At 39.8% G+C, this 27,680-nt stretch overlaps 1 protein-coding gene and 2 non-coding genes across 3 annotated transcripts in view; all 3 read left to right on the forward strand.

Annotated features, from left to right (window-relative positions):
* The window catches only part of wdr43 (WD repeat domain 43), a 54,420-nt gene that overhangs the window by 20,217 nt on the left and 6,523 nt on the right, over positions 1-27,680 (forward strand). The window contains exons 4-15 of the mRNA XM_063040685.1: positions 1,192-1,312; positions 2,569-2,708; positions 4,250-4,352; positions 7,632-7,696; positions 9,184-9,349; positions 10,726-10,812; positions 13,506-13,637; positions 15,028-15,159; positions 21,442-21,528; positions 22,974-23,005; positions 23,968-24,031; positions 26,381-26,494. Of these exons, the coding sequence (XP_062896755.1) occupies positions 1,192-1,312; positions 2,569-2,708; positions 4,250-4,352; positions 7,632-7,696; positions 9,184-9,349; positions 10,726-10,812; positions 13,506-13,637; positions 15,028-15,159; positions 21,442-21,528; positions 22,974-23,005; positions 23,968-24,031; positions 26,381-26,494 (1,243 nt within the window). The remainder of the gene's footprint in view (positions 1-1,191; positions 1,313-2,568; positions 2,709-4,249; positions 4,353-7,631; positions 7,697-9,183; positions 9,350-10,725; positions 10,813-13,505; positions 13,638-15,027; positions 15,160-21,441; positions 21,529-22,973; positions 23,006-23,967; positions 24,032-26,380; positions 26,495-27,680) is intronic.
* Positions 1,676-1,749, forward strand: LOC134343113 (small nucleolar RNA SNORD53/SNORD92). Its single transcript, XR_010017158.1, has one exon. It is a non-coding gene; the product is annotated as a small nucleolar RNA SNORD53/SNORD92 (small nucleolar RNA).
* On the forward strand, positions 25,400-25,526 carry LOC134343169 (small nucleolar RNA SNORA31). Its single transcript, XR_010017209.1, has one exon. It is a non-coding gene; the product is annotated as a small nucleolar RNA SNORA31 (small nucleolar RNA).

Here is a 27,680-nt window from a genome sequence, read left to right on the forward strand (position 1 = left end):
CTATCCTGAACTTCCTTATTTTTCCCAGAAACTCGCGCCACTGTTGCTCTGCTGTCATCCCTGCCAGCATCTCCTTCCAAATTACTTTGGCTAGCACTTCTCTCATACCACTCTAATTTCTTTAATGAAATACTGCTGCCTATCTCCCTATCAAATTTCAAGTTGAACTCAAATTATATTGTGATCATAGCTCATCCCCAGTAGACTCAACGACAAACTGCTCTAAAAAGCTATCTCGTAGGCATTCGACAAACTCTCTTGAGATGCATTTCCAACCCCAACCTGATTTTCTGAATTGACCTGCATGTTGAAATCTCCCATGACTATCATAAGATTGCCCTTTTGACACACCTTTTCTATTTCCCATTGTAATCTGTGGTCCACAACCCAGCTACTGCCATCAGGGTCCTTTTAACAATGCAGTTTCTTAACCCACAAGGATTCAACATTTTTTGATCCTATGTCACATCTTCCTACTGATTTGATGCCATTCTTTAGCAGCAGCAGAGCCACACCACTCCCTCTGCCTACTGTCCTATCCCTCTGATACAACATGTAACCCTAGACATTCAGCTTCAAACTACAGCCATCATCAGCCATGATTCAGTGATGGCCACAGCACCATATCTGATAATCTGTAATAATGCATCCACCTTATTTCTTACACTCTATGATACAACATTTTGAGTGCTGTATTTGCTGCCCTTTTTGACTCTGCTTCCTAATGCACTGGTACTTGCCCTTCTGGTTGCTATTTTGTCCTATCTGGAGTCCCTTCACTGCAGTTTCCACCCCCCTGCTGAATTTACACCCTCCCCAAAAGCTCCAACAAACCTGCCCACCTGGTTTAGGTGCAACCCGTCCCTTTTGTACGAGTCATACCTGCCCAGAAGAGATCCTAATGATCCTCAAACCTGAAGCCCTGCCCCCGCAGCCTCTGCCAAATCACCTTGTTTTTCCCTCATTGGTACGTGGCACAGGCAACAATTCAGAAATTATTACCCTGGAGGTCCTGCTTCTCAGCTTGCTCCCTAGCTCTCTCAATTCTCTTTTCAGGACCTTTTTGCTTTTCCTTCCTATGTCATTGGTATTAATATATGTCAGGAATACTGAGCTGTGTGGATTTATGCCATTTAGTACTGCTCTAGTAATTTGGATTTTTTTTTAAACCCACCACACCTCCCCAATCAGCAAATGGAAAGCCGAGAAAGGTAGTGTTACTCACCTTTGTTTGAGCCCTGATGGAAAGATGTTGCTATCAGCAGGCCGCGGCATCACGTTATGGAACCTGGAGACCAAAGAAGTATACAGGGTGAGTACTCAAGACTGCCCTTAAGAGCTTATTGTGCAGATTATATTGAGTTGCAAATTCTGGATTTGGGGAAAAGTACTATGTATGAAATTCAGTGGAATGGCTATGATCTGATGTATTTAGAAAAAAAACCTTTATTAAGAATGTTAAAAATATGCAATATATTTAAAGTGGAATGAATGCCAAGGCCAGACATTTTGCTTTTATTTACAAATCCATATTTTTGGCTGCAAATGTTATTTTTGTTTTCTTTAGCTTTGGAGTAAAGTATTTCAGCTCTAACAAACCAAATGGAAAGGCATAATGTAATGAATACTTTTTAAACCTGGATACCTTTTCACCAAAACATAATTTCAGAAGGTCTTGCTGTGATGATTTATTATGGTTTCGCTATATTGCTGATAAATATGACGACACCACCTTGGCTGTCTGAGCAAGCTGACCAACTTCTAGATTTGTTTTGGTGTTTTGTCATCATCCATATTTAATTTGAACCAGATTCCGGAGCATTAAATCCTCTTGTGCTTTGTGTATATCTGTGCCTAAAGTATGCTTGTTTTGATATTGCCACAGTATAGAATTCTCATTCTCTCTTGTTAACTCTGCATAAGAGTAGCCTGAACTCAATAGACAAGGAAACTTGGTCAATGTTTATTTGAAAAGCAAGTTGAGAATTCTTCAGATAGCAAAATATTGGCTTTTGTGTTTTGTAGATTTGAGGAGAGAACATTAGGTGGAGGGAAGGAGAGAATGTGTTCCTCAAAAGCTCCAGGAATTTGTGATAAGGCATAATGCCCATGATGTAAGCATCGATGTGAGGCCTGGGGCCAAGTGTCCTTGTCATTGGACTTCCACTTATCCCTTCATGATCAGCCTTTCTCTTAAATGTCAATTAAATTTCTAACGGTTCATTATTTGTTGGAACTTTTGGGGTGAAGGAAAAGTCCCTGATTTAGGAATGCAAATGTCTAGTTGGAACATAAATATCTTGTTGGGTCATGACATTACAATTTAGTTTCAAACAGCAAGATTCTGAACTTCTGACCAGGCTTGAAGTGCTTGCTCAACAACTACTGCCTACAGGGTATTGGAGTTGGGGAAGATGAGGTAAAAAGTGGGTTTAGCAATGTAATTGAAAGGGTGAGGAGTTGGTTGTAACAATTATGGTGGATAAGTTTCCATGAATTTATTATGATTACTCGTGGCTAATTTTTTTAAACAAAGGTGTAGTTACTTTTCTTGTAATCTCCGTACAGAAATTTACAGGTCACGCAACAGCAATATCGTCACTTACATTTGCAACAATACGACCATCTAATGATAGCCAGCCATCTGATGGAATAACTGGCTTATATTTCCTCTCTGGAGCTGTGCATGATCGACTGCTTAATGTTTGGTGAGACATTTATGTTAACTAGATAACTTTTTAAAAAATCAGTTAACTGCAGATTGATGTGGTTTCTTTGAACTTCTAGTTTTGTGTTACAGATATTGAAGTGCAATTTGTGGAGTCTACATTGAAACCTAATTGTCGTTTATATGAGCAAAAAATAGCAAAAAGTCAAATCAGTAGATCTTAAACTGCTTAATTTTTAGCTAAGTTTATGTACTAATGTCTAGTTGCTAATAGTGGATAGTTCCTTTCTTTGCCTTGTGGCACATGGGGCACCAACCTTGTCGTTTCTTCGGCATTTGTCTGTTTTTGCTTTTGCGAGACTGAGTTGTTAACTCAACGCTCAACCCTGCACCGATAGGAAGCATGCAAGGAGCCGGCTGGATTTGAAACCAGGGCCACTTGCCTTGAAGTAGAGTGTGGATGCCACAACATCACCAGCCGACTTGCCAATTGGATATGCAGGGCAGGAAAAGACCTAAATTCCAAATTTAAGAAATCTTTTAGAAGCCTACCATAAGAATAATTCAATGTATGCTACTAACTGCACACAATACTCCCAAGTGTGACCTAATCGATGCTTTAAATTGCAACAAACCCCCCAATGATATGAAGTCGAACGATCCAGTGCCTTTTTCAGCACTATGTACTGTTGCCATTTTTAGGAATTAGAAATTTAAGCTTCAAGGCTCTTCTGGTGATCAACATTCTTAGTTTTCTACTATTTACTGTGAATGCCCCACCCCTACTTGATTTACTAAATGGCATCACCCCCCACTTGCTGGGAATAATTTCCATCTATTAGTGCTCCATCCAATTTTTCATCTATCCTGTTGTATCCACCTTTGCTATCCACAAAACCAATCTCTGCATCTTTGGCAAACTAATTCCTGTGATTTGCCATGAGTTGTGCATCCAATCGTAAATACACTCTGCTTCCATCAACAAGCAAATCTTTGGATCCAACTGGTCAGCTTGCCTTGAATCCTGTATGCTTTAACCACAGTGCAGAACCTTGTTAAATACCTTAAAGTCCAGAAAGATAATGTCTACTATCCTGCTTTCATCAGTAGTTTTAGTTAACTCCTCCAAAAAGAACTTGTTCAAATTAGTGAAATTTGATCAAATCCATTCGGAATCTGTGACATAGTTCCAGAACAAAATATTTCAATGGTGGCTGTTTGTTTAGAAGATCTTAAGTTCTTTAATCTTGCATGGGTGGAGGCTCTGCTGCCACACCAGGTCTGGCTGGACTGTCACGTTATGTATTTCAACCATTAACTTTGCTTCGGTGTTACAAAGATCTTAAACACTTATTTTAAGACCCTTCTCTAATCTGTTAATTTCTACTTCATCAATTTCTGAATTTCATTCAACTAGCAGACTGTTCTAGTTATTCTGTAATAAAATCTAGTTTAATGTGATGCTTGAAAGTTTTGCTCTAATATCATTGGAAAAGCTCATTCTATGCTAACCTCTCTCCCTGTCCTATAACAATGACTTCTTGAAGCTCAGCTCAATGCTTCTTTGCTATTTCTCAACAGGCAAGTGCGACAAGATGGGAAGGATAAGAATGCAGTGCTGTCCTTCATACTAACAGATGAGCCTGTGTATGTGGATCTGGCTACTTCAGGTGACAGAGAAGATGTACGTGGAGCACCTCAGATGAGCATTGGTTTTAATTTGTAATGTTAATGGAAAATCATCATCCTGTATTGGATATTCTTTAGATTTTACAATACAGGTTTCCCCCACCATCTGAAGGTAGAGCGTTCCTAAGAAACGGTTCGTAAGCCGGAATGTCATAAAGTAAAGGAGCAATTACCATTTATTTATATATGGAAAAAATTTGAGTGTTCGCAAACCCAAAAATAACCTACCAACTCATGCCAAATAACACACAAAGCCTAAAATAACAGTAACATATAGTAAAAGCAGGAATGATATGATAAGACCACAAGACAAAGGAGCAGAAGTTGGCCATTTGGCCCATCGAGTCTGCTCCACCATTTTATCATGAGCTGATCCATTCTCCCATTTAGTCCCACTCCCCCGCCTTCTCACCATAACCTTTGATGCCCTGGCTACTCAGATACCTATCAATCTCTGCCTTAAATACACAGCCTATATAAAGTAGAAATACTTTACAATCATTGCCGCACTGTCCTCCGTAGCGAAAATCTCACGCAAGCACTCTCGGCAGAAGCACTCTCTCCAGTAACCTTTAAGCTATGAAGCTGCCAAATCATACCAAATAATGCATAAAAATACACAGCCTATATAAAGTAGAAATAATGTATGTACAGTGTAGTATCACTTACGGGAATCGGGAAGACAGCGCCAAGCACACCGATTATGGTGTGTTAGGCTGAGTTGTTGGAGGTTGGGGTGGTGCAGTGGCTCCCACCCTCCAGGCCGCCGACCGATACTGATCCGCGAAGAATGCAGGGGTACAGCAGTAGCCGGGACGCACCCAGCACATCTTTAAGAAAAAAAACGAAATAAACAAGCTAATTAATTAGGTGCCGCCTGGCACGTAAATGTCGGCCCAGATCAGAGGGGATGCTGATTGCATCGCCTCTGATCTGTGCTGACATTTACATGCCAGGTGGCACCTAATTAATTAGCTTGTTTATTTAAGCTTTTTGCTTAAAGATGTGCTGGGTGCATCCTGGCTACCGCTGCATTCTCTGCGGCAGTGTATTGGTCCGCGGCCCGGGAGTTGGGGTGGTGGGACACTGGGGTGTCTTCTCATCGTTCAGGGCAGGCAGGTCATCTTCTTCTTTGTCTCGATGTCAAAGGTCGAAGTTGGTCGTCTGATGTGGAAGGCTTGCTTGACTGTTTAGCCTCGCGTATTTTTCTATCATACAGTTCTTTGTAAGCACTCAAACCATTTTGCAAATTTACCCTAAACCTACGTACCCTTTCAAAATTAAGGTCATACTTTATCATTGCAGCGAAAATCTCATGCAGTTGTTTCATGTTCAGGTCCTGGATGACTTCACTTTTGGTCCGTTTGCTACTGCATTCGGTTTTGATTGTTATCCTTTCCTCTTCCAATTGCATCAGCTCTTCATCTATCAGTTCTTGGTCATGGGATGCCAAAATCTCTTCAACATCATCTTCGTTAATTTCCACAAGCCAAACTCACTTTGTCCTTCGTTCACCACGATCGAACTGCTTGATTATGTCTAGCTTTCCGCTAAGTATAACACCCTTACGAGCTCTTTTAGGCTTTTCCGATACTGTACCTTAGAATTCATTTTGCTAACGGATGCTCACAGGCACATGTTTAAGTAATGCCGGCTAGAATGCAGTTCCAGGGGAGGAGCGGCTGCTCGGGGTACACTGCTACTCTCGTAACAGTGAAAATGCCTTCTGTTAGGGAAAACGGGTAACTAATGTAGGTCTTTCGTAACAGTGAGGTTTCGTAAAGCGAACGTTCGAATAGCGGGGGACACCTGTACATACTCTAAATTTCAGAATAAATATTTTAGAGGGCACCTTGTTCATTTGTATATCTCATTTTATTACAGGATTATTCCTTTTCTCGAGGAATTAATAACTAGTGAAGATAATACTTGTTGGATAACATGTGCTCTCAGCCTTCCAAATTTGCTGCTTCCAAATTTTTGGCAACTTCATGGCAGTTAGCATAAAAAAAAACAAGATAGCTGGTTGAATTTTTCCACAAGCCTTTATTTTCCCTCTTTCCATACTGGAATCACTAAGACCATTCTTTGGACCGCAGTGCAATTTGCTATTTATTAGGATGCTTTCCATTTGCATAGCCGATTGCAAAACCAACAATGAATCGGCATCCAAAGAGTAGACCCTTGAATTAACACCCTGTTTACTTCCTCCACTACATGTACATTGGTTGCATAAAACAAATATTAAGGCATCCATTAGTCTTGCACTTCACTCTCCAGGGCGCAGGCTTGGGCAAGGTTGTATGGAAGACCGGCAGTTGCCCATGCTGCAAGTCTCCCCTCTCCATGACACTGATGTTGTCCAAGGGAAGGGGAAGGGCCGATACAGCTTGGCACCAGTGTCGTCGCAGAGCTCTGTGTGGTTAAGTGCCTTGCTGAAGGACACAATATACTGCCTCAACTGGGGATTGAACTCGCGACCTTCAGATCACTAGTCCAATGCCTTAACCACTTGGCCACGTGTCCACATATAAAACAAATATGCTGAAGGAGTATTTGTAGAGGAAATGGACAGCTGGTGTTTGGGTTGAAACCCTGTCAACAGTTATTCTCCTTCCACAAGACAAATTCCAGTAAACTACTAGGGCTTTTTCTCTGAAACATGAGATCCTTCTAGTTAGGAGATGGGCTGTTATTGCCTGCATATTTTCCTTACAAGCAAAACGTGTATTGATCTTTGACTCAGGTTTTTTTTTACTCTCTTTGGTGTAGTGTTGTGGGAGTGTCTTTGTCATTGTAAGATGTTTCAAGACAACAGCTCTCACCAATTCCATTGTAATTCAAAATGGCTCCATAAGTACTATATCAAAATGGGTATGAAATAATTGGATCTTTGTGGTTAGAGCTCACTACCATAACCATCTCAGTGATTCATTGCTGCGTAGAAATATACTTCTGAAAAGTTAGTGAAGTATATTGGGGTGGGATGGTAAGATTGTTTTCTAACAAAAGCTACTAAAGAAATATTTTGGCGTGAATTGTGAAAATTGTGGCTATAAACATCAATGTAATTTTTTCTAAGTGACCTTGCGAGGTTGGGCATATTTGGTTTCTACCAATAAAATTCAGAAGATTTCTAGCTCAGTCAAAAGAGATGCTGTATAAACTTTAAAGTCCACCGGTAACTTCAAAATAAACATTTTTTCCTCCCAACCCTTTGTACATTGTCATTGAATTGCACAAATCTGAGAGTAATTGTATTCTTGTTCTTCAGCCAGTGAAGTTAGCAGTTGTTTGCCGGGATGGACAGATGCACCTGTTTGAACACATCTTAAATGGGTAAGAATGGATTTGCTCTTAGAACATATGAAATAGGAGCAGGAGTAGGCCATCTGGTCCGTCAAGCCTGCTTTGCCATTCATGGCTTATCTGACCATGGACTTATCTCCACCTACCTGCCCTTTCCCCAGAACCCTTAATTCCCCTACTATGCAAAAATCTATCCAACCTTATCTTAAATTACTGAGGTAGCCTCCTGCTTCATTGGGCAGAGAATTCCACAGATTCTCCACTCTCTGGGAAAAGCAGTTCCTCTTCATCTCAGTTCTAAATCCACTCCCCCAAATCTTGAGGCTATGTCCCCTAGTTCTAGTCTCACCTGCCAGTGGAAACAACTTTGCTGCCTCTATCTTATCTATCCCTTTCAGAATTTTGTTTCTCTTGTTGATCAAAATGCTATCCTTAACACTAAAACTGAGTTTGTCTCTATACATCGTAATTGACTGAGAGAAAGGGAGGGCCATTGCTATTATCTTCATTGTTGATCGTGTATCTTCAGCAGAGAGTGGGGCTCCCTATCTGACACAAGCATTCTTTGAGACCATATTTAACATTCTTGTCAGGGTGGGGAAGGGGAAACTAGCAAAAGGTCATCCTGCACATTGCAATTACAAATGAGTTGTCTGCTATATAATAGTTCAGGTGGAATCAATATGGTTACCAAAAGAACTGCTCTAAGGCTGATACCATAGTGTCTGTCATGCACATGACCCTGACACCTTGAGAACAAGGAAACTTGTGTCAGAATGCTGTTTCTGGATTTCAGTTCTGCATTCAACAGTATAGTCCAGCAGAGCATGGTGAACAACTGCTCCTCCCTCCCCATCATCCTCAACATAGGTGGTTAGAAAGGCTCTACAGCAGGTAGTCAGAACTGCCCAACACATCACTGGCATTAGCCTACCTGCCGTCAAGGATGTGTATACAGAAAGGTGCTGGAAAACGGCCAGCGATATGAGCAATCCCACCCACCCTGCTGCTGGACAGTTTGTTGTATCCCATCAGGGAGGAAGCTGTTTAGCATCAATGCAAGGACCAGCAGACCCAAAAACAGTTAATTTCCTTGAGCAATAAGGCTGATCAACACACGCACCCACTAACCCGCCCCAGAGAAAATCTGCAGATGCTGGAAATCAAAGTATTATACAGAAAATGCTGGAGGAACTCTGCAGGGCAGACAGCCTGGTCTGCTGAGTTCCTCCAATATTTTGTGTACTACCACCTGTAATTTATCATTTCCTTTTACTCAACTTGAGTGCAGACGCTCGTGTACCTACCTCACTTTATGTTCCTGTAATCAGTTATGTATACAAATTATCTTGGGTATATTTATATATTTATTGTTTTCTTTATTCTAGTGTTTTTATATGTTGGGTTCTGAGTAACAAGTACTTTGTTCTCCATTACACTTGTGTACAGAATTGTATAAAGCAATCTTGAGATTAATCTTTCTTCTTATATTGATCTGATGGTTGTTTATTTTGCAGCCACTGTAAAAAGCCCCTTTTGCCAACGTGCACTTTTCAGATTGCGACTTCGGGGAAAGGAAATGAAGTGAAACCTATTCCAATCCTGGCAGCCACTTTCTGTTCAGACAGTCAGTCAGTGTTGATAGCATATAACAATCTGCTGCATCCTATCATAGAAAGATTGGTAAGTGCAATCGGGGAAACTTCTTGATGATCATTTTAGCAGTCTGCTGTTTTGAGGGCAACTAAATTAGAGAGGGTACGAGTATTCGATTACGTGTATATTCTCTTTACTCTAAATCTTAATTGACTTGTTGCTCCCATATTTTTTCCTGTTGAGTAAACAATCAAATTGGCACTTGCGTGACATGAAAATTGTTGCTTTGCAGAAGCAGTACAGTGCAAAGACATAAAATTACTATAAATTATAAAATTAGTGCAAAGAGAAAGGAATAAGTTAGTGTTGGTAAGTTCATGGACTATTCAGAAATCTGGAGGGGAAGAAGCTGTTTCTGAATTGTTGAGTATGGGAATTCAGTCTCCTGTACTTCCTCCCTGAAGGCATGCCCAGGATGGTGAAAGGTCCTTAGTGACGAATGCTGCTGCTTGTTGGAGGCTTTGGGTGGTTTGTGCCTGTGGAGCTGCCTGAGTGCAGTCCCAGCTGACCTCTCACCGAGGACTGGTGTGTATTCTCCCAACTTCCCCTTCCCAAAGTCCGCAATTAATTATTCAGGTCTTGCTGACATCAAGTGTGAGATTGTTGCGACACCAATCAATCAGCTGATCTACTTCATCACCATCTGAGATTCTGTGGTCAAGTCGTACTCAGTGCCCAAATAGTAGATGCTACTATGTATTGAGTCTGTGAATGAAGACTCAAGCGACCCAGAAATACATATAAATATATTTGTTCTTACCTGTTTCTGGTATGATTTTAGACCACCTTTACTGTTATATATTCCAGGTATGAAATTTTTGGGTCACAGTCACAGCATGGAAGTAAGCCCTTTGGTTCAATTGATCCACACTGATCAAGATGCCCATCTAACTTTGGCCCATTTGCCTGTATTTGGCCCTTAACCTTCTAAACCTTTCCAATCCATGTATCTGTCCAGCTGTCTTTTAAAAGCTGTTATACCTGCCTGAAGCTCTTCCTCTGGCACCTTATTCCAGATACGTACTGTACTGTGTATAATAAAGTCATCACCTAAGTACCCATTAAATCTTTTCCTTATTGCCTTAATCCTGTTCTTTCTATCTATTGATTTTCCCAATCCTGGGAAAAAGACTAAATGCATTTACCCTCTCTGATTTGATATGCAACAAATCAGATGTTATTGAAAAGTACAACACAGGTACAGGCCCTTTGGCCCATCTCAACTGTGCCGAACCATTTAAACCACCTACTCCCATCGACCTGCACCCTGGCCATAGCCACCTTATCCTTAATGATATATTTCCTGACTAAGCAGCTGAACTTGCTGTTAATTGTTTGTACTGGTAATCCCTTATCTAACAGCCTTTACAAAGTCAGCTATTGTTTGCCATTTTTAATTTCAGACATTGAATACCAAGGAATCTCATATTTGTCTGGTGAGAGATACTCAGATGACCGTGTCACTCTCAGTGGAGGATGCTGTGAGCAAAGTAAGTTAAGATACTTTCAGACTTACTTCAGTTATCTTTGTAAAAATTTCATTAATTTCCTGAGCAATTACAAATGAAGATGAAACATCATTTAATTTTGAAGATTACTGGGTACAAAGTACAAAGATGCTCTGTTTGAAAGCCGTCCCCCGCCCCACAGAAGATAAGATTTTTTTCTCACATTGCTTTTTGGTGGTGTGCTTTCTGCGTAGTAATGTATTTTCATTGTACTTTGCCCTTTAAAAATGTGGAAAATTCTTTCCTGGTCATCTGATCTTTAAAAAGCATATATGTGGTATGCTATTAATCACTTAATTCTTCTGACTTGAACTAAAAAATCATCACAAGTTTTGTCCTAGCTCAGCAGAGGTTTGTAGCACCCAAGTGATGGTGAGAGTACAAAATTACTGTTTTGTTACACAAGTGAAAGCCAAGGAGAGCTGCCAAAGCTCAAGCTGGGAAAGCTGCACACTGTTCCTTTTGGTATAGGTCCAGGAGGTCTATTGATTTCAATTGGGGTAAATGTTAGAAAAAAGAAAACAAGCTTTCAGTTGGCTTTAATAATATTTACTTGTATTAAATTGTATTTTTCCATTAACATTTTTAATAATCTAACTAATTCTTAATACCTGGGTGCACATGTGAGTATGTTAGGTCTCTGATTCCAGCTGGAAATCTTGAAGTTAGGATTAATCTCCAAATATTTTGAGGAAATGAGTGAGAACTTTTCCAATACAAGTTGAGCACCCCTTATCTGAAAATCCTAAATCTGAAAACCTCCCAAATCTAAAAATGCCACGAATGGGATATTCCACAAGGCTCTGGGAAGGTGCACACATTCCTGCGCACTACACAGTTATGAGAAGTAAAACCCTATGTCTTGAGCGGGTACCATTTTGTTTTCAGCAGTCATCATGGCCAGACTTTTATGCATTACTGTGATTACCATGTGCTTTGCACTTTCTCTTTTCTGTGCTGAGAATATATTGTTGAAAATGTCAAAACAGCCTGCAGTAATGTCCATGGGGATTAGTGAAAAGAAAGAGGAGGCATTTGTTTATCTAAGCACGATATCCAGTCGGAAAAACTTGAGAGCGATGCAAGTGTGAAGCATATGACAAGAGTATCATATCGGAGTGACCATCATATCAATCTGAAGAAAAAAAGGACAAGCTATTTTAAATCTGTGCTGAAAGTAATGAACAGATGTTAATGAAAAATAGAAAAACACTGTATAAGGTGAAAAATGAAGATCTTGATTGTATATTGGAAGAGTGGATTTGTCAGCATCAGTGTACATATGCCACTTAACTGTATGCTCATCATGGAACAAGTGAAGATTGAAAATTAAAGGTAATTGTGAATATTCTGCAGGCTGGTTGCAGAAATTTAAGAAAAGGCGCCTCATTAAATTTTTAAAGATCTGTGGTGACAGTGTCTTCTGATCATGAAGCAGCAGAGAAATTGAAGGGCTAGAGCAGCATGCATTCAAAACAACAAGAAATCATGTCAGTTTTTAAAATCAAAAAGATAGCTATGATAAAAACCCTAACACTGACCTAGGTGATATTGGAAGAAAGTTAAAAGTCATCCAGCATAGTGCCTCCAGCATCTGCTTCCAGATCCCTCAACCACTTCTGATGTTCTTCCTCACAATGATGACACCAGTGATGTAACCTCTACTTGATGTAGTTCTAGTGTTCAGTGTTACATTTATTTTTTGTAAGTGAATATCATGTTTCAGTGATTACAAAACATAATATTTTTCATAATCTGAATCACATCCATTAAAATCCTTGTGTGTAACATGTCTAGCACCATAAATGTTGATTTTTTTTTCCCCCCAGCCAGTTTTCATTACATTTGTCTGGAAATAAATCCAATCTTGCACATTTTTTAAAAAATGGTAAAGTGTAGATAGTGAAGTACATATGTGTGATGAACAAGTGTAAAACAAAAATTGCTTATCAGTAGCACACAAATTCCGTGTCTGGAATGACGGCAATGCCAAGTTCCCACTCACTGTCTACTCGGGCATAAGAAGTAATGAATAATTTTCTGATGATACAATTGACACAAATGTTTCAAGCTTCAAATGATTAAAAAACTACATTCAGGGTATATGTAATGTAAATGGCCAAACTTTCTTATTATATAGATGCAAATATTACAAAATTATAAAAAAAACATTTCTGATAAGGGGTGATCAACCTTGTAATATAGGAATGTATAGACCTAAACATCTGGGAGAGTTCTCTTGGTTTCGTTCCTCAGCAGTATGATGCCTTTGAGGCAGGTGCTGGTGAGACTGGTCTTCTCATACACCATGCAAGATTTAGATCAGTGGTTTACTTATTTATTTTCTGGTCTCTCTGCTTGGTTGTGGTTAACCCTTTGTGTCCTGATTCCTGAAAGTGAGTTTAGATAAAACACAAAGTGTCCCACCAGGCAGTAAACCTGGCATCAGTAGTGTGGGCTACTAGATATTAAACAATTTATTGGTTGTTGACAAGCTATTGGAATGCTATATATTAAAGTTTACTTTTCATGTTTTGGGAACCAGCATCATGTGTTTATGGAAAATTTGAATGTCTCACATTTTACCTTGAAAAAGGTTAAGCCCAAGTAACTCATACCTACATGTGTAAAATATTTTGACAAGTTTGTACTGAACTATTCTTTACTTCCTGCAGATCAAAACTCCAATTGTAACATCTAAATCTAAAGTGTTAGTGCCTGGTATTCCAGGCCATGATGCAAGTATAAAGTCCACATTGATGGAATCAAGAAAGACTGAAGCTAAAAGGAAAAACCTGGAAAATGAGGTAATGAATAAATATTTCATTCCTGAGGTTAAAATGGTTGTACTTCCAGTTCATTGTTACTTTGGAATTTTGGAAGAATGGGCAAAAAAAGTGGCAGATGAAATACAATGTTCTGGTGGTCCAAATAAGTTTATTCATTCTTGGGTTCCAAGTAGCTTTAGCATTCATTGCCCATCCACCACCTGCTCTTGTACTGGTAAACTCTTCATAAACTCCTGCAGTCCTACCATTGAAAGTACTGGATGCTATAGGTAGCGAAAAGGCTTCCAGGATTTGGACTTGGATAATATATTTCCAAGTCAGTATTTAGAGGAGAATAGCAGGTGATGGTATTTGCTGTGTTTGTCATTCTTGACAATAGAGGTCACTTGGGTAATTAAGGTTACACTGTAGTGCAGTTGCAAATAAGTTTTAATCCAAATCTTTTTTAAAACCCTTTCTCCAGCTTGCATGTCCAAGTCAGTACGTGATACTTAGAGGAGTCTATCTGACATAGTATTTGTGAGTCTGTGATATATCAGGTCTGAAAAAAGATTAAGCCCTAAGATGGCTTGCTATAAATTTAAAAATGATTTCCTAAAAATGTAAGAATGACTTCTATTTGATTTTACTGAGTTGCCGTGTGCATTCTGTATCTGGGCTAAGGGGCTTCCAAGCATCCAACTGAGAAAGATTGGGGCAGAGGCTCAGTGATGGGGTAAGAGTTCTGATGAAAACAGAATTAGAGCTATGTCAACTTTCCGCTATATCGTTCTGGTTAAGTGTCAGAAGATTGGATTTGGTTTGTTCATTGTCATTAGGATTAAATTTAATTCTGGAACAGATCTTGAATTTTGAACTGCAGCTGAAATGTAATTTATAATTCAGATATTGACTTTTTTTTGGTGGTCATAAATATTGCCAATTTTCAGTTAGAACATAACAGTAGAGGAACTAGCCCTTAGTGCAATTATGTTGTATCAAAATAATTTAACAAATAATTAAATGCCTAACTAAACTAATTCTTTCTATCTACATAATGTCCATATTTCTCCATTCTCTGCATATTCACGTGCCTGTCTAAGACCCTCTTAACTATCTATTGTTTTGTCTGCATCACCACCCAGGCAGTGAATTCAAGGCACCCAACACACAAAAACACAGAACCTTACAATCTCCTTTGATCTTTCTCTGTTCGTAAATGTTTGGCAGCTGTGGTTTAACTCAAAATTCATTGATCTACAAATCCTGTGAAGAATAACTGGAGCAGGTATAGATTTAGTGACCCAGACTTTGTAGTGTCCACAAGTATGTAGTGTCAACCATGGACAGGCCTGAAAATTATTGTGATCCTGCCTGTAAATTCATTTGAAATGACTACTCAACTGTTGCTTATACTTTTCTTTTCCAGTGCAGTATTGAGGAGCGACTGTCTGTTATGGATATCCAGACAAAGAAGAGTAAAGGACATTTTCCACAGTCCGACAACTATGCAGTGTTGCTTGTACAGGGACTAGAAAGCAATGATGCATCAATTATAAATGTAAGATTTCACTGCTCTACCATCAGTTTCTTCGATTATTTTTTATTTATTTCCAGAGTATCATTTGCAGCTATTTTCACCTACTACCATCCACCCTGCCTGTAGATTCACTTGGATGTTTCTCTACCTTTTCTGGATCTCTCTATCTCTATCTTGGAAGACAAGCTGTGGACTGATATAAACTATAAACCCATTGATTCTCACAGACTACGGTTTATCCCACACTGTCTCTTGTCTCCACCACATCTGCTTAGAACAATTACCTCCATTCTAGAGCATCTGCCATAGCTGCTGCTTTTTTTTTCAAGAAATGTTTCCCTTCTAATATGATTTGAGCATTTCACACACTTGCTCAGTTTCATGAGTGCCTTCTCTTCCTCCCTGCGTGCGCCCCCCCCCCCACATGGAAGTTGCTCTAGCCCACACCTTTCAATCCAGTAAATCATCTAGCATCATTCCTGCGGTGCCATCCCACTGTCAATTACATCTTCCCCATTCCACTTTCTACGGGACCATGTTAGGGCAGGGTGGAAGTTAGTCCATTCACACCTTCCCACCATCTCTTTGGACGCTGGTACATACATCTCTAGCACAGAACCTGTAGTAATTCTAATACAACCTCTCTCATCACCATCCAGGATTCCAAATAACCCTTCCAAGTGAAGTAACGAGTCATGTACACCTCTCCCAGCTTTGGCTACTGGTTCCAATGTGGCCTCCCCTGCATCAGTGAAATCGGGTGCTGACTAGGTGATCAATGTGCAAAGCACAAAATAGCATACTTTATCCCCGGTTGAATGCTGTTTCAACTCTCTTTCCCTTTTCCACATTGGCAAGTCTCTCCACTGCCATGGTGAGACCCAACACAAATTAGAAGAATGCCTCATATATCATTGATATGCATGCTGAATTTTCCAATTTCAGGTAAACATCACTCCCTCCGTTTTCCATCCTTCCCTATAAGACATAGCAGAATTAGGCCATTCAGCCTGTCGAGTCTGCTCCGCCATTCCATCATGGCTGGTCCTGGATCCAGTTCAACCCCATATGCCATCTCGCCATTTCGTTTGATGCTGCCCTGACTGATCAGGAAATGATCAACTTCCTCCTTAGATATACCCATGGACTTGACCTCCACTATAGTCTGTGGCAGAGCATTCCACAGATTTGTTATTCTATGGCTAAAAAAATTCCTCTTTACCTCTGTTCTAAAAGGTCGCACCTCTATTTTGAGGCTGTACCCTCTAGTTCTGGATACCCCCACCATATCCTCTTCACATCCACCCCATCTAGTCCTTACAACATTCAGTAGGTTTCAGTGAGATCCCCCACAATTTTCTAAATTCTAGTGAGTACAGGCCCAAAGCTATCTAAAGCTTCTCATGTTAACCCCTTCATTCCTGGAATCATCCTCTGAACCTCCTGTTGGCTGTTCTAATGACAACGCATACTTTCTGAAATATGGGATCCAAAACTTGACGAGTGCTGCCTGACTAGTGTCTTATAAAGGCTCAGCACTATCTCCTTGCTTTTATATTCTATTCCCCTTGAAATAAATGCCAACATTGCATTTGCCTCATTTACCACAGACTCGACCTGTAAATTAACCTGGGAGTCTTGCACAAGTCACTCTGGACCTCTGATGTTTGAACCTTCTTCCCATTTAGATAATAGTGCACTCTATGTCTCCTTTTACCAAAATGCATAATCGTACATTTCCTAATATTGTATTCCATCTTCTACTTTGCTTCCAATTTGTCTTAAGTACTGCTGCAATCACATTGACTCCTCAGCAGTACCTGCCCCTCCACCTATCTTCGTATCATCCATAAACTTTGTCACAAAGCCATCAATTCCATTGTCTAAATCATTGACAAACACTGTGAAAAGTAGCAGTCCCAATACTGACCCCTGAGGAACACCACTAGTCACCGGCAACCAACCAGCAAAGGTCCCATTTGCTTCCTCCTACCTGTCAGCCATTCCACTATCCATGCCAGTTTCTTTCCTGTAACACTGTAGGATTTTATCTTAAGTATCCTCGTGTGGCACCTTACCAAATGCCTTCTGAAAATCCAAGTAAATGACATCCACTGTCTCTCCTTTGTCCACCCTGCTTGTTACTTCCTCAAAGAGCTCTTAACAGATTTGTCAGGCAAGATGTTGCTTCACAGGAACCATGCTGCTTTGACTTTTTTTAATCATTGGACTCCAAGTACCTTGAAACCTCATCCTTAATTATAGACTCAAACACTTTACTGACCACTGGCTTAGGCTAACTGGCCTATAATTTGGCCCATAATTTCCTTTCTTTTGCCTTCCTCTCTTATAGAGTGGAGTGACATTTGCAATCTTCCAGTCCTCTGGGACCGTGCCACAATCAAGTGATTATTGAAAGATCTTGACCAATGCATCTGTTAGCTCTTAACCAACTTCTCTCAGGACTAAGGAATGTAATCCATCTAGTCCAAGCGACTTACCCACCTTAAGACCTGTTGAGTTTGCCTAGCACTTTTACTTTTGTAATAGCAATGGCACTCACTCCTGCTCCCTGACCCTCACGGACCTCTGCCACTGCTAATGTCTTCCACAGTGAAGACAGATACAAAGTACCCATTAAGTTCATCTGCCATTTCTTTGTTCCCATTCCTAACTCACCAGCATTATTTTCCAGTGGTCCAATATCAACCCTCACCGCTCTTTTACTCTTTATATAATTGAAAAAAACATTTTGGTATCCTACTTTATATTATTGACTAGTCTACCCTCATATTTCATCTTTACCCTTATAGGTTTTTAGTTGCCTTTTGTTGGATTTTAAAAGCTTCCTAATGATCTAACTTCCCACTCATTTACCTTATATACCCTTTTCTTGGCTTTTATGCAATCCTTAACTTTCTTTGGTTGCCTACCCCTGTCTTTTGAGAACTACTTTCTCCATGGAACATGTCTATCCTGTGCCTTGTGAACTATTCCCAGAATCTGCAGCCATCTCTGCTCTGTCGTCATCCCTACCAGTATTCTCTATTCCACCTGGATTGGAGCTCCTCTCTCATGCTTCCAATTCCCTTTATTTCATTGCGATACTGATACATAGGAGTTATGTTTCTCCCTCTCAAATTGCGGTATGAATTCAATTAGATTATGATCACTTCCTCCTCGGTTCCTTTACGTTAAGCTCTCCAATAAGATCTGGGTTATTTCACAATACTCAATCTAAGATGACCTTTCCTCAAGTAGGCTCAAGCGCAAGCTGCTCTAAAAGGCCATCTCGTAGGCATTCAACAAGTTACCTCTTGCAATCTGACACGAAATGACTTTCCCAATCCCCTTGCATATTGAAGTCCCCCATCACAATTGTGTCACTACCCTTATTACATGCCTTTTCCAGATCTCTTCGCAATCTTAACCCCACGTCTTGGCTACTATTTGGAGGTCTGTGTATGATTCCTATAATGTTTTTTTTTACCTTTGCAAAGTAAAAACCACACAAAGATTCAACATTCTCTGACCCTATGTCACCTTTTTCTAATGATGTAATTCTATTTCTGGCCAACAGAACTGTACCACCGCCTATACCTGCCTGTTCTTTCGATAAAAAGTACATCTTTTAATGTTAAGCTCCCAACACTGGCTGCCTTTCAGCCACGACTCGGTGATGTCCACAATGTCATACCAACCAACCTCTAATTGCACCACAAGTTTGTCCACCTTATTCTGAATGCTACACTTATTTAAATAAAGCACCTGCAGTCCTGCATTCTTTGCCCTTTTGAATTTTGCCTCTGTGGTACAATTTAACTCTGCTCTGTCTGCATCATTAGCTTGTCCTTCTTTACATTCATGTTACACCCATCATCTACTTGTAAACCTGCTGGCTCATCCTCAGCTCTATCATACTGGTTTCCATCCCCCTGCCGTACTGGTTTAAACCACTCCCAACAGCTCTAGTAAATCTGCCCGTAAGAATATTGGTTCCCCTCAGATTCAAGTGCAACTCATGAGGAAATCTGCAGATGCTGAGATTTAAAGCAACACACATAAAAGTTGCTGGTGAACGCAGCAGGCCAGGCAGCATCTCTAGGAAGAGGTACAGTCGACGTTTTGGGCCAAGACCCTTCATCAGAACACAACTTCGTCAGTGCAACTCATCCCTTTTGTACTGGTCCCACCTGCCCCAGAAGTTTCCAAATATTCAGAAATCTGAGTCCCTGCCCTCTGCTCCAGTTCTTCAGCTGCACATTTATCTGCCACCTTATTCTATTCCTATCCTCACTGTCATGTGGCACAGACAGCAAACCTGAGATTACTACCTTTTGAGGTCCTCTCTCAGCTTCCTTCCGAACTCCCTGTATTTTTTTTTTCAGGACCTCCTCCCTTTTACTTCCTATGTCGTTGGTACTAATATGCACTAAAACTTCTGGCTGCTTGCCCCTTTTAGGATATTGTGGACACGTCCAGAAACATCTCGGACCCTGGCACCTGGGAGGCAAACCGCTATCCATGTTTCCTTTTCGTGTCCATGGAACTGCTTATCTACCACCCTATATTGTTGCTTATGACCCTCAGCAGTGGTCTCCACTTTGTGTATCTTTGACCCCATGCCTGTCTGGCTCAATGGCCCCCACCCCACATTATCCTATCACCTGACAGCTGTTTCTCTCTCTCTCCACTCAATCCTGGTACAGGGTCACAACCTGAAACGTCATTTCTTCCCCCACCCCGCTGCCAGACCTACTTTATTTCTCCAGAAGTTGGGTTTTAATACAAAATACAGCATCCAGTGGCACGTTTATTGAAAATTTAAGGAGAGGTGGCCCCTGGTGTCTCATCAATGTGGCTATCACTTGGATGTTTTAAACTCCAGAACATTCTTGAGTCTTCTCTTGAGGCCCTTGCTGCTGGTATAGCAACAGGACTGCACCTTCCTTGTTGGTCTGTTATTTCTTTCACTTTGTGGTGGTTCACCAGACATTTAACTTTAAAGCCCTAAAAAGAACAATTCGATAGTCTGAAATATGTGATTCCCCTTTATCAATTGTTTCAAATTGATGCAGTGCTCCTTATTCAGCTGTTTCTGTTTATAAATCCGTGAAACCTTCTGTACAATGAATGTTCAAGTTCTGTTCAATAACACTAGCAGTCTTCCTTAAGTATCCAAATTTTAAAAGCAGTGACATTGTTCCACTAGGTGGCACCAATACCAATACCATTTTAGTCAAATGGGAATAAATTGGGATATGGGATGCAGAAATCAGCCAAGTAATTTCCAAATGTGTGTGAATATGCATAATATGAAAATGTTGCTGGAATCAATATTTAAATTGAAAAAATTACAACACAGGTATATGCAGCTGAGATGGATCATCCGGAGTCTGTAGTTGAATATTTTCAGGTGGGGATTTGAAATGATGCAGCGTTATTAAGACCACATTCTTCATCCAGCACACAAGAACTTAAATATGTTGATCCTAAGAGGAATACTTCTCTGGATGAACTGATTCATTGTGCCAGAAGGGAATTAGTATTCCTAGCATTACTGTCATCTCTAAAACTGCAGGAAAATGCTTGACAGGTCAGGCAGTTTCCATGGAGAAACAGCTAAAGTTTTGGGTTGCAAACTTTGATTACCATTGGAGGTGACTATTAAATGGGAAACAAGTTAGAAAAAAAACAGTGAGTGCATTCTCACTATTCATTAACAATACAGTAACAATGAGGAATGCAAGCATAGTGAGGAATAGATGCACTTTACATTCATCTCCCAACTTCTTCATTTGTCACTTTCACAACCGCTTCTCTTCCCCCACACCATTTTTACCCATGTGATCAGGGTCCTGGGTAAAATTTGGATTTGCTTGTCTCTTCCACACAGGAGCCATGTGGTACAGAGAAACTTGAAGTGTCAAGGTCCTCAGTTACAAAGGGATGAAAGTAGCTGGAGGCAGTAGCGTTCAATGCAAAAATGTTAATTTGTGAATCTGTGATCCGCTCCAACTATATGTGGATTTGAGGACTTGAGCGTTTTATGGACATTTAGGCTCCTTTGCAGAGAGAGTATTGTTTTGCATTGCACTTGAATTCCCACGTTAAAGGCCTTGCCTGTCTGTTTTGGCACTTCAGGATTTTTAATGGTAGGGGCTAACACACTTGCAGTCACCTTGGTGTTTTCAGTTGATTCCATTTCGAAGTAATTTCTTGCACTTGGTTTGAGAAATTTAGATGATGGCATAATGGCAAATCTAAGGCCATTTTAATTTTATTTTATTTACCTTTGTCTAGAAAGTGCTCCAGATTAATAAGGATTCCTTGATAAAGCCCACTATTGCCAGGTTACCAGTTACTGCAATAGTTCCACTGCTTCAGGAGGTAAGATGTGCTTAGAATTGTATGACATTGTGTTGGATTTAAGGCCAACATTATTGTGGAAATTGCATTTTAAGGAACTTGACAGCATAATCGTACAAAATTCAACACAACCAATCATGAGACACAAAGCAAGTTTGCAAGTGCAGTATTAAGCCCATGGTGACAGACTTTCCATTAATACTGATGCTTTAAAGATTTCATGTTTTGGATAGCTTTGTTACAGAAGAATAGTTATGGGTCATAACATTTGGGTGTGGGGGATGTCTCAACTGGGATAATTCAATAATTAAAATATTGGTTCTTTGGTTAAGATCACACTTGATTTGCTTGGGGAGTTATGTATGATTCAGTTTGAAGTTCTTGACTTAAATTGGTGTTTCCACCTTCAGTAAAAACGATTTGACCATGCTAGCATTAAATATTGTTAATGCTGTGTTTGTTATTCTGGTGGTTGATATATTGAATTGTTGTGGGAAATCAGACACCAGGTATGTGCGACTTTATTGCAATAGTTAGAAATCCACTGAGCATTTCAATTCTGATTATGCTCGTTCATTAAATGGGTATTCTTCCTCTCTAGCTCCTGCGCTGGTAAAGCAGTCTGTATTCAGTATTCCTTTCTATACATTTTGAGATCATATTGAGCTCAATGCAAGTTAGTGAAGTGTAGGGGATGGTGGCACTAACTGCTCCTTGGATCAGGGCTAATGTTTCTTTGTTCTTTTCTCTCCATTTTGAGAGGTGGCACACAATAGTTCTGCTGTACAAGGCAGCACAGTGGAGCCACTGTCCGGTAGTGTCAGAGATCAAGTTAAATCCTAACCTTGGATGTTTCCTGCACAGTTTGCATGTTCTTCCCAAGATTACGTTAGCATTCCCTTGAATACTCTGCTTTCCTCCCACATCCAAAAGCTATTTGGCCACTAAATTACCCTAGTGTGTAGGTAGGTAGTAGAATATTGGTGGTGTGGGTTATGAGAATGTGAGGTAATGTATGATATTTATAAATAGGTTGTAGAAGCTTGCTGCAGGCATAATTGCCTGGTTCTGTGTGCCATCATGCTGCCTGACCACCTTCAGTGATCAAGGTTGGGCACTGTGTTTGGAATTTGGTGTTGCCTCATGTCCCAAAGGTGTATGGGTTGGTAGATTTGGCCACTGTAAATTGACCCAAGCATGTAGGTAAATGTTAAAATTTGGGGTAATTGAGTGAATACTGGGTTCATTTAGTGAGGGGAAAGGAAATACTGAGCCAACATGGTCGTCAGTGACTGAATGTCAAAAGGAGATGCGCTGAGTTTCCTTTTTGTACTACCCATGTTAGTCTGCACCATTGCAAGTAGGTGGTCATAACTATGACTAGATTCAAACATCATCTCCCTCCTCTAGAGTTGTAATTGATTATGTGCTATCAGCTTATAATATTTTCTTTTCTTCCCCTCCAGATCACCAAACGATTGCAAGCTCATCCTCACTGGTGAGGTTTTAATTTTGCACTGATTTTTTTTTGGATACATTTGGCTGCTTCTGTGTTTTCTCAGAAATGTATGCATGCTTACTAATTGGAGGTACAGCCCTTGAGCACTGGCATTTTGCTAGCAAGGAGCATGCAGCTCAGTTCTGAAGTGGCTGTACCCTTAGTTCCTTGTGTTGAGGAATGGGAGTGTTCTTGGTGCCATTAACTTTATAGCACGGCATCAAGAGTGCCATCTTCTATCAGTGGTGTTAGATGCAAGCAGATTTAAAAAAATACTCCAGTTTTAAGTAGTCTGTTCTAAAATTGTCGTTATCAAGTCACTACCATATGTTCAAGCTGTAGCAAATAGTGGATCTTCATATTAGTCATAGTCATACTTTATTGATCCCAGGGGGAAATTGGTTTTTGTTACAGTTGCACCATAAATAATAGTAATAGAACCATAAATAGTTAAATAGTACTATGTAAATTATGCCAGTAAATTATGAAATAAGTCCAGGACTAGCCTATCAGCACAGGGTGTCTGACCCTCCAAGGGAGTTGTAAAGTTTGATGGCCACAGGCAAGAATGACTTCCTGTGACGCTCTGCTGCATCTTGGAGGAATGAGTCCGTGGAATGGAGGAATTACTAGTAAATGTAGATTTTGTCAGGGCTATAATCTGTAACAATCATGACAGAACGCGGTTTCTGGTTATCTGACTGCCAGCCTAGTGCCAACATCTGCAGACATGGGTTGTAATCTAATCCGGTGCCTTGAGAGAAGAATTGCCTTAATTTTAAGACTGGATTATTAGAATTGTATTCGTTTTGTATGGCCAAGCTGCATATTCTGTGACCTCTCCTGTATTTTGTGACAAATTGGAGGCCAGTGCATCTCATTTCAATGCAAATGGATCTTGGTCATTACTTGTGATTGTGGATTTTGCTAAAATTTAATGACTTCTCCCTTTTTACTCATAGTGCTGTTTTAATGGTCCAGTGGCTAAAGGCGGTCTTCATCCAACATGCCTCCTTTCTGTCTTCGGTAAGTCTGTCCCTTAGGTACCTTCACTGTAGTACATTATTACTCAGTATCATGAATCTCCTCATTGATCACTGCTTGCTTCCTGCATTTTTCTCACTTTGATCAGCTTGATACTCATTCCATTATGATTTTCTTTATTTAAATTGACCAAAGTTTCTCATGCTATATTCCCTACTTGTCAGAAATCACATTCAGTTCCAAGATGGCCTGTTCCCTGCTATGTTCCATGATGTATTCAGAGTCCACAAATGCACTCAGAATTTGTTCTCATATAGCAGTCCAACTTGTTTGATCCAATCTAATTAGAAATTAAAATCTTCCATAATAATTGCGCTCCTTAGTTTGCACTGCCTACTTTTTTTTTATCCCCACAATGTGCACAACATCTTGCATCTTTCTTGCTAACTTTTAATCTCATTTCAAATGTTCTGAACTTGGGTTGACCCTTGTAACTTTTCCATCTCTTGTAAGTAGTGTTAATTGCAATGGGTTCAAGGCTAGAGACCTGTCTCTGTAATGACTATGATATCATAACTGTTCACCTTTATTTGTACTATTTGTTCATTTGTCCTATTCTGAATATTTCATGCAAAATCTGAAGTTTAGACTTGTTCACTTAAGATTGTACAGTTACCTTATTGCCTCTCATCCTGGATGTCTGTGCCATTCTATTTCTTACATTTCCACCTCTCTCCTTTGTCATCCTCTTTAGCTTTCTATCCGCTGCCATACAGGTTTAAACCTTCCTAGCGTTTGCTTTCCTGACAGCTGGATCATTAGTCTGGTGTTGCTTGCGTATAAGTAATCATACCTTCCCTAGAACTAATTCCAGTGTTCCAGGAATTCCTCTTTGTAATTTCTTTCCAGCTATGGATAATTTGAGACATTAATTAAGTGCTTTAGTTACACAGTTGATGAATATTAATTACATCAAGGACTTTGTTTCACTCCAGCTTCATGGAAGAACTTTGCATTATAGAGGTAACACCTTCCTAAAGTAACAAATATATTAGAAATATCCACTGATTGTACTTTCCAAACAGCACCTTCCCCATGAGTCGCCACTTGAATCCTAAAACCAACTGCAGACTTCCACTCTCTGACTCAGCAAAGGCATGTCACACAATTCTTAAACTTTTCTTGCTGTTTGACACACCTCGCTTGTTCTACCAAATTTGTCAAGTTCCCACAATTCATGTGAGGTACATTCTGCAGCTCGATCCTAGTGCACAGTTTGGTTTATTGTCTTAGTTGTCTACTAAAAGTGAATATAGATTTGGTGGGCAATTTGGAACGTATAAGCTCACTTTCGTAGATATAAGAAATCATTTGCATATAGCTCGGGAGCAAATGGGTGGCAAACCAGTGATGCACCTCTTGACTGTCATGGAGCATTGATGTGGCTTTCTGATTTCTGAAAGGTGCAAGATCAATTTCTTCGCGCTTTCTGCTTGCTCTTCCAATGGCAGGTTGGATTGAATAGAAGAAAACAGTTAAAATCTTGTTATGATCATGTATGCTCATGCATGACCATCTTGAGTTTTGCAGGAAGTGTGTGGTAGCCACAAGGGTGTTTATAAATTTGAGATCTAAATGCGGAAGACTGCAGGTGCAGGAAACCAACAATAAAATAAAAACAAAGAACTGCGAATGATCTACAGATCAGGCAACATTTGAGGTGGAGAAACAAAGTTAATGACCATTTTCAAAGCCCATTTTCAAACCTCTTACTAACTCTTCCTTCAGTTAGTCCTGACGAAGGGTCTCGGCCTGAAACGTCGACTGTAGCTCTTCCTAGAGATGCTGCCTGGCCTGCTGTGTTCACCAACAACTTTGATGTGTGTTGCTTTAATGACCATTTGTCAGATCTGGAGAGTTCGTCAATGTTCAATTTATGGATTGACCTTCAAGACAATATATTTCACATTTTTAGCACCCCCTGGCTGCAGAAATTGCTTCTCTTCTCATATCTAAATGAGTGTCCGTTTGTTCAGAAGCTGTGCCCTTGAATCCTAGCTCTCCTACTAATGCAAACATCCTCTTCATGTCCACAGGCCTTCCAGTAAGTTCCTCTCTCACCCTTCTGAACCATCAAGTAAAGGCCCAGAGACCTCAAACACTCATATGTTAAGCCTTACATTCCTGGGATCAGTTGGTTCCTTTGAATTAATTTTGAAGGAATCTTTGGAAGATAAGGCTGAAATTGTGGCATTACTTAATTGGTTTGGTTAAATGATCTTCAGAATTTACTTTTAATTTTGAATTGCATTAATTAATGTGCTTTAACTTCAGTGTACCCCAGAGTTATGGTTACTGCTTAGCTTGATTTTGTTTGATTTCCCTCTGCAGTTACCTGATCTTGTGCCACAACTTGGAGCATTATACCAACTGATGGAGAATAGAGTGAAAAACCTGCCTAAGCTCTCTCGTCTACATGGCAAACTTTTCCTTCTCAGCGCACAGGTAAGGTTTGAGATTCTAATTACATTCAATAGATTTATGAAACGAAAGAAGTTTAGATTCATAAAGCATTTAAGGAGATGAGATTTGGTCACACCTCTGGTTAATTGTGTTCAGCCTAATCTCAATTTGCTGCTCATTACTTTGCGGTTTGTTTTAGGGTAGGGTTTCCCAATCTTTTTTCATGGAGCCTTACCATTAACCGAGGGGTCTGTAGAACCCGAGTTGGGAACCCCTTCTCTAGGTGCCCATTCAGGTACTTTTTTTTTATATATGTGTTGAGAATTTTCTGTCAGATGCCCACTGATTCCTCAGCACCCCTCTAATCGTGTCAGTCATTTAAAATCTCTTGAGACCCCAGATGATTATTCCAAAGAAAGAAAATTAAATCCTTAACCGTTCTACTTACATTCTTGAAAATTTTTAATACTTTTTATTAAATCTTAAATCTTGTTGCCTGGAGAAAACAATTTCAGTCCAGCCGATCTTTCTTCATGAGGAAAATAACCCGAATCCTGATAACATTTTGTAACATTCTGTTGTCCTGTAGTAGCTTGACTGTATATTTTTAAGTTCTGGTGTAACTTATTCTTGTCTCTTGGGTGATGAGTTATTGAGCTGTTCCACCTACAGTCTTTTACTGGCTCTCCTCCATTATGTCTTGTTCAAGTTTAGAGAAAATAAGAAGTCGGACATTTGACACATCCTTTAAATTTGAGCAAATACGGTGACCTTTTATACAATATTTTCATTTAATTTGATTTATTACTCTTTCAATCTTTTGAAGTTTTAAATTTGATCAGAAAGTCTTTCCTCAAAATGGACTGCCCAGTCCTTTTTTTTTGTCTTATTATAGTGTAGCGGGTTTTTCCCCCTTTCGTTTCATTCAAAACCCAATGTTTTTTTCCTTTCTCTTCATAAACTGGAAAGAGGAGAGTTGTTGTTTTCATTTTTTCATTATTATGTATTTTATACTAGTTAAACAATATGATTTTGACAACATTTGTCTTAATCTTGGTTTATATTGTTACTGATATATATGTATGTATGTGGTGTGTGTGTGTGTGTATATATATCACACACACACCAATTCTCCTCTTGACTGCTTTTTTTAAATCAATAAAAAGATTAATAAAGAAAGAATTATTGAGCTGTTTTCTTGGATGTCATGTCTCCCTGCCCCAGGATT

Source organism: Mobula hypostoma, chromosome 2 (genome assembly GCF_963921235.1).
Source record: "Mobula hypostoma chromosome 2, sMobHyp1.1, whole genome shotgun sequence".
In the NCBI taxonomy this organism is placed as follows: Eukaryota; Metazoa; Chordata; class Chondrichthyes; order Myliobatiformes; family Myliobatidae; genus Mobula; species Mobula hypostoma.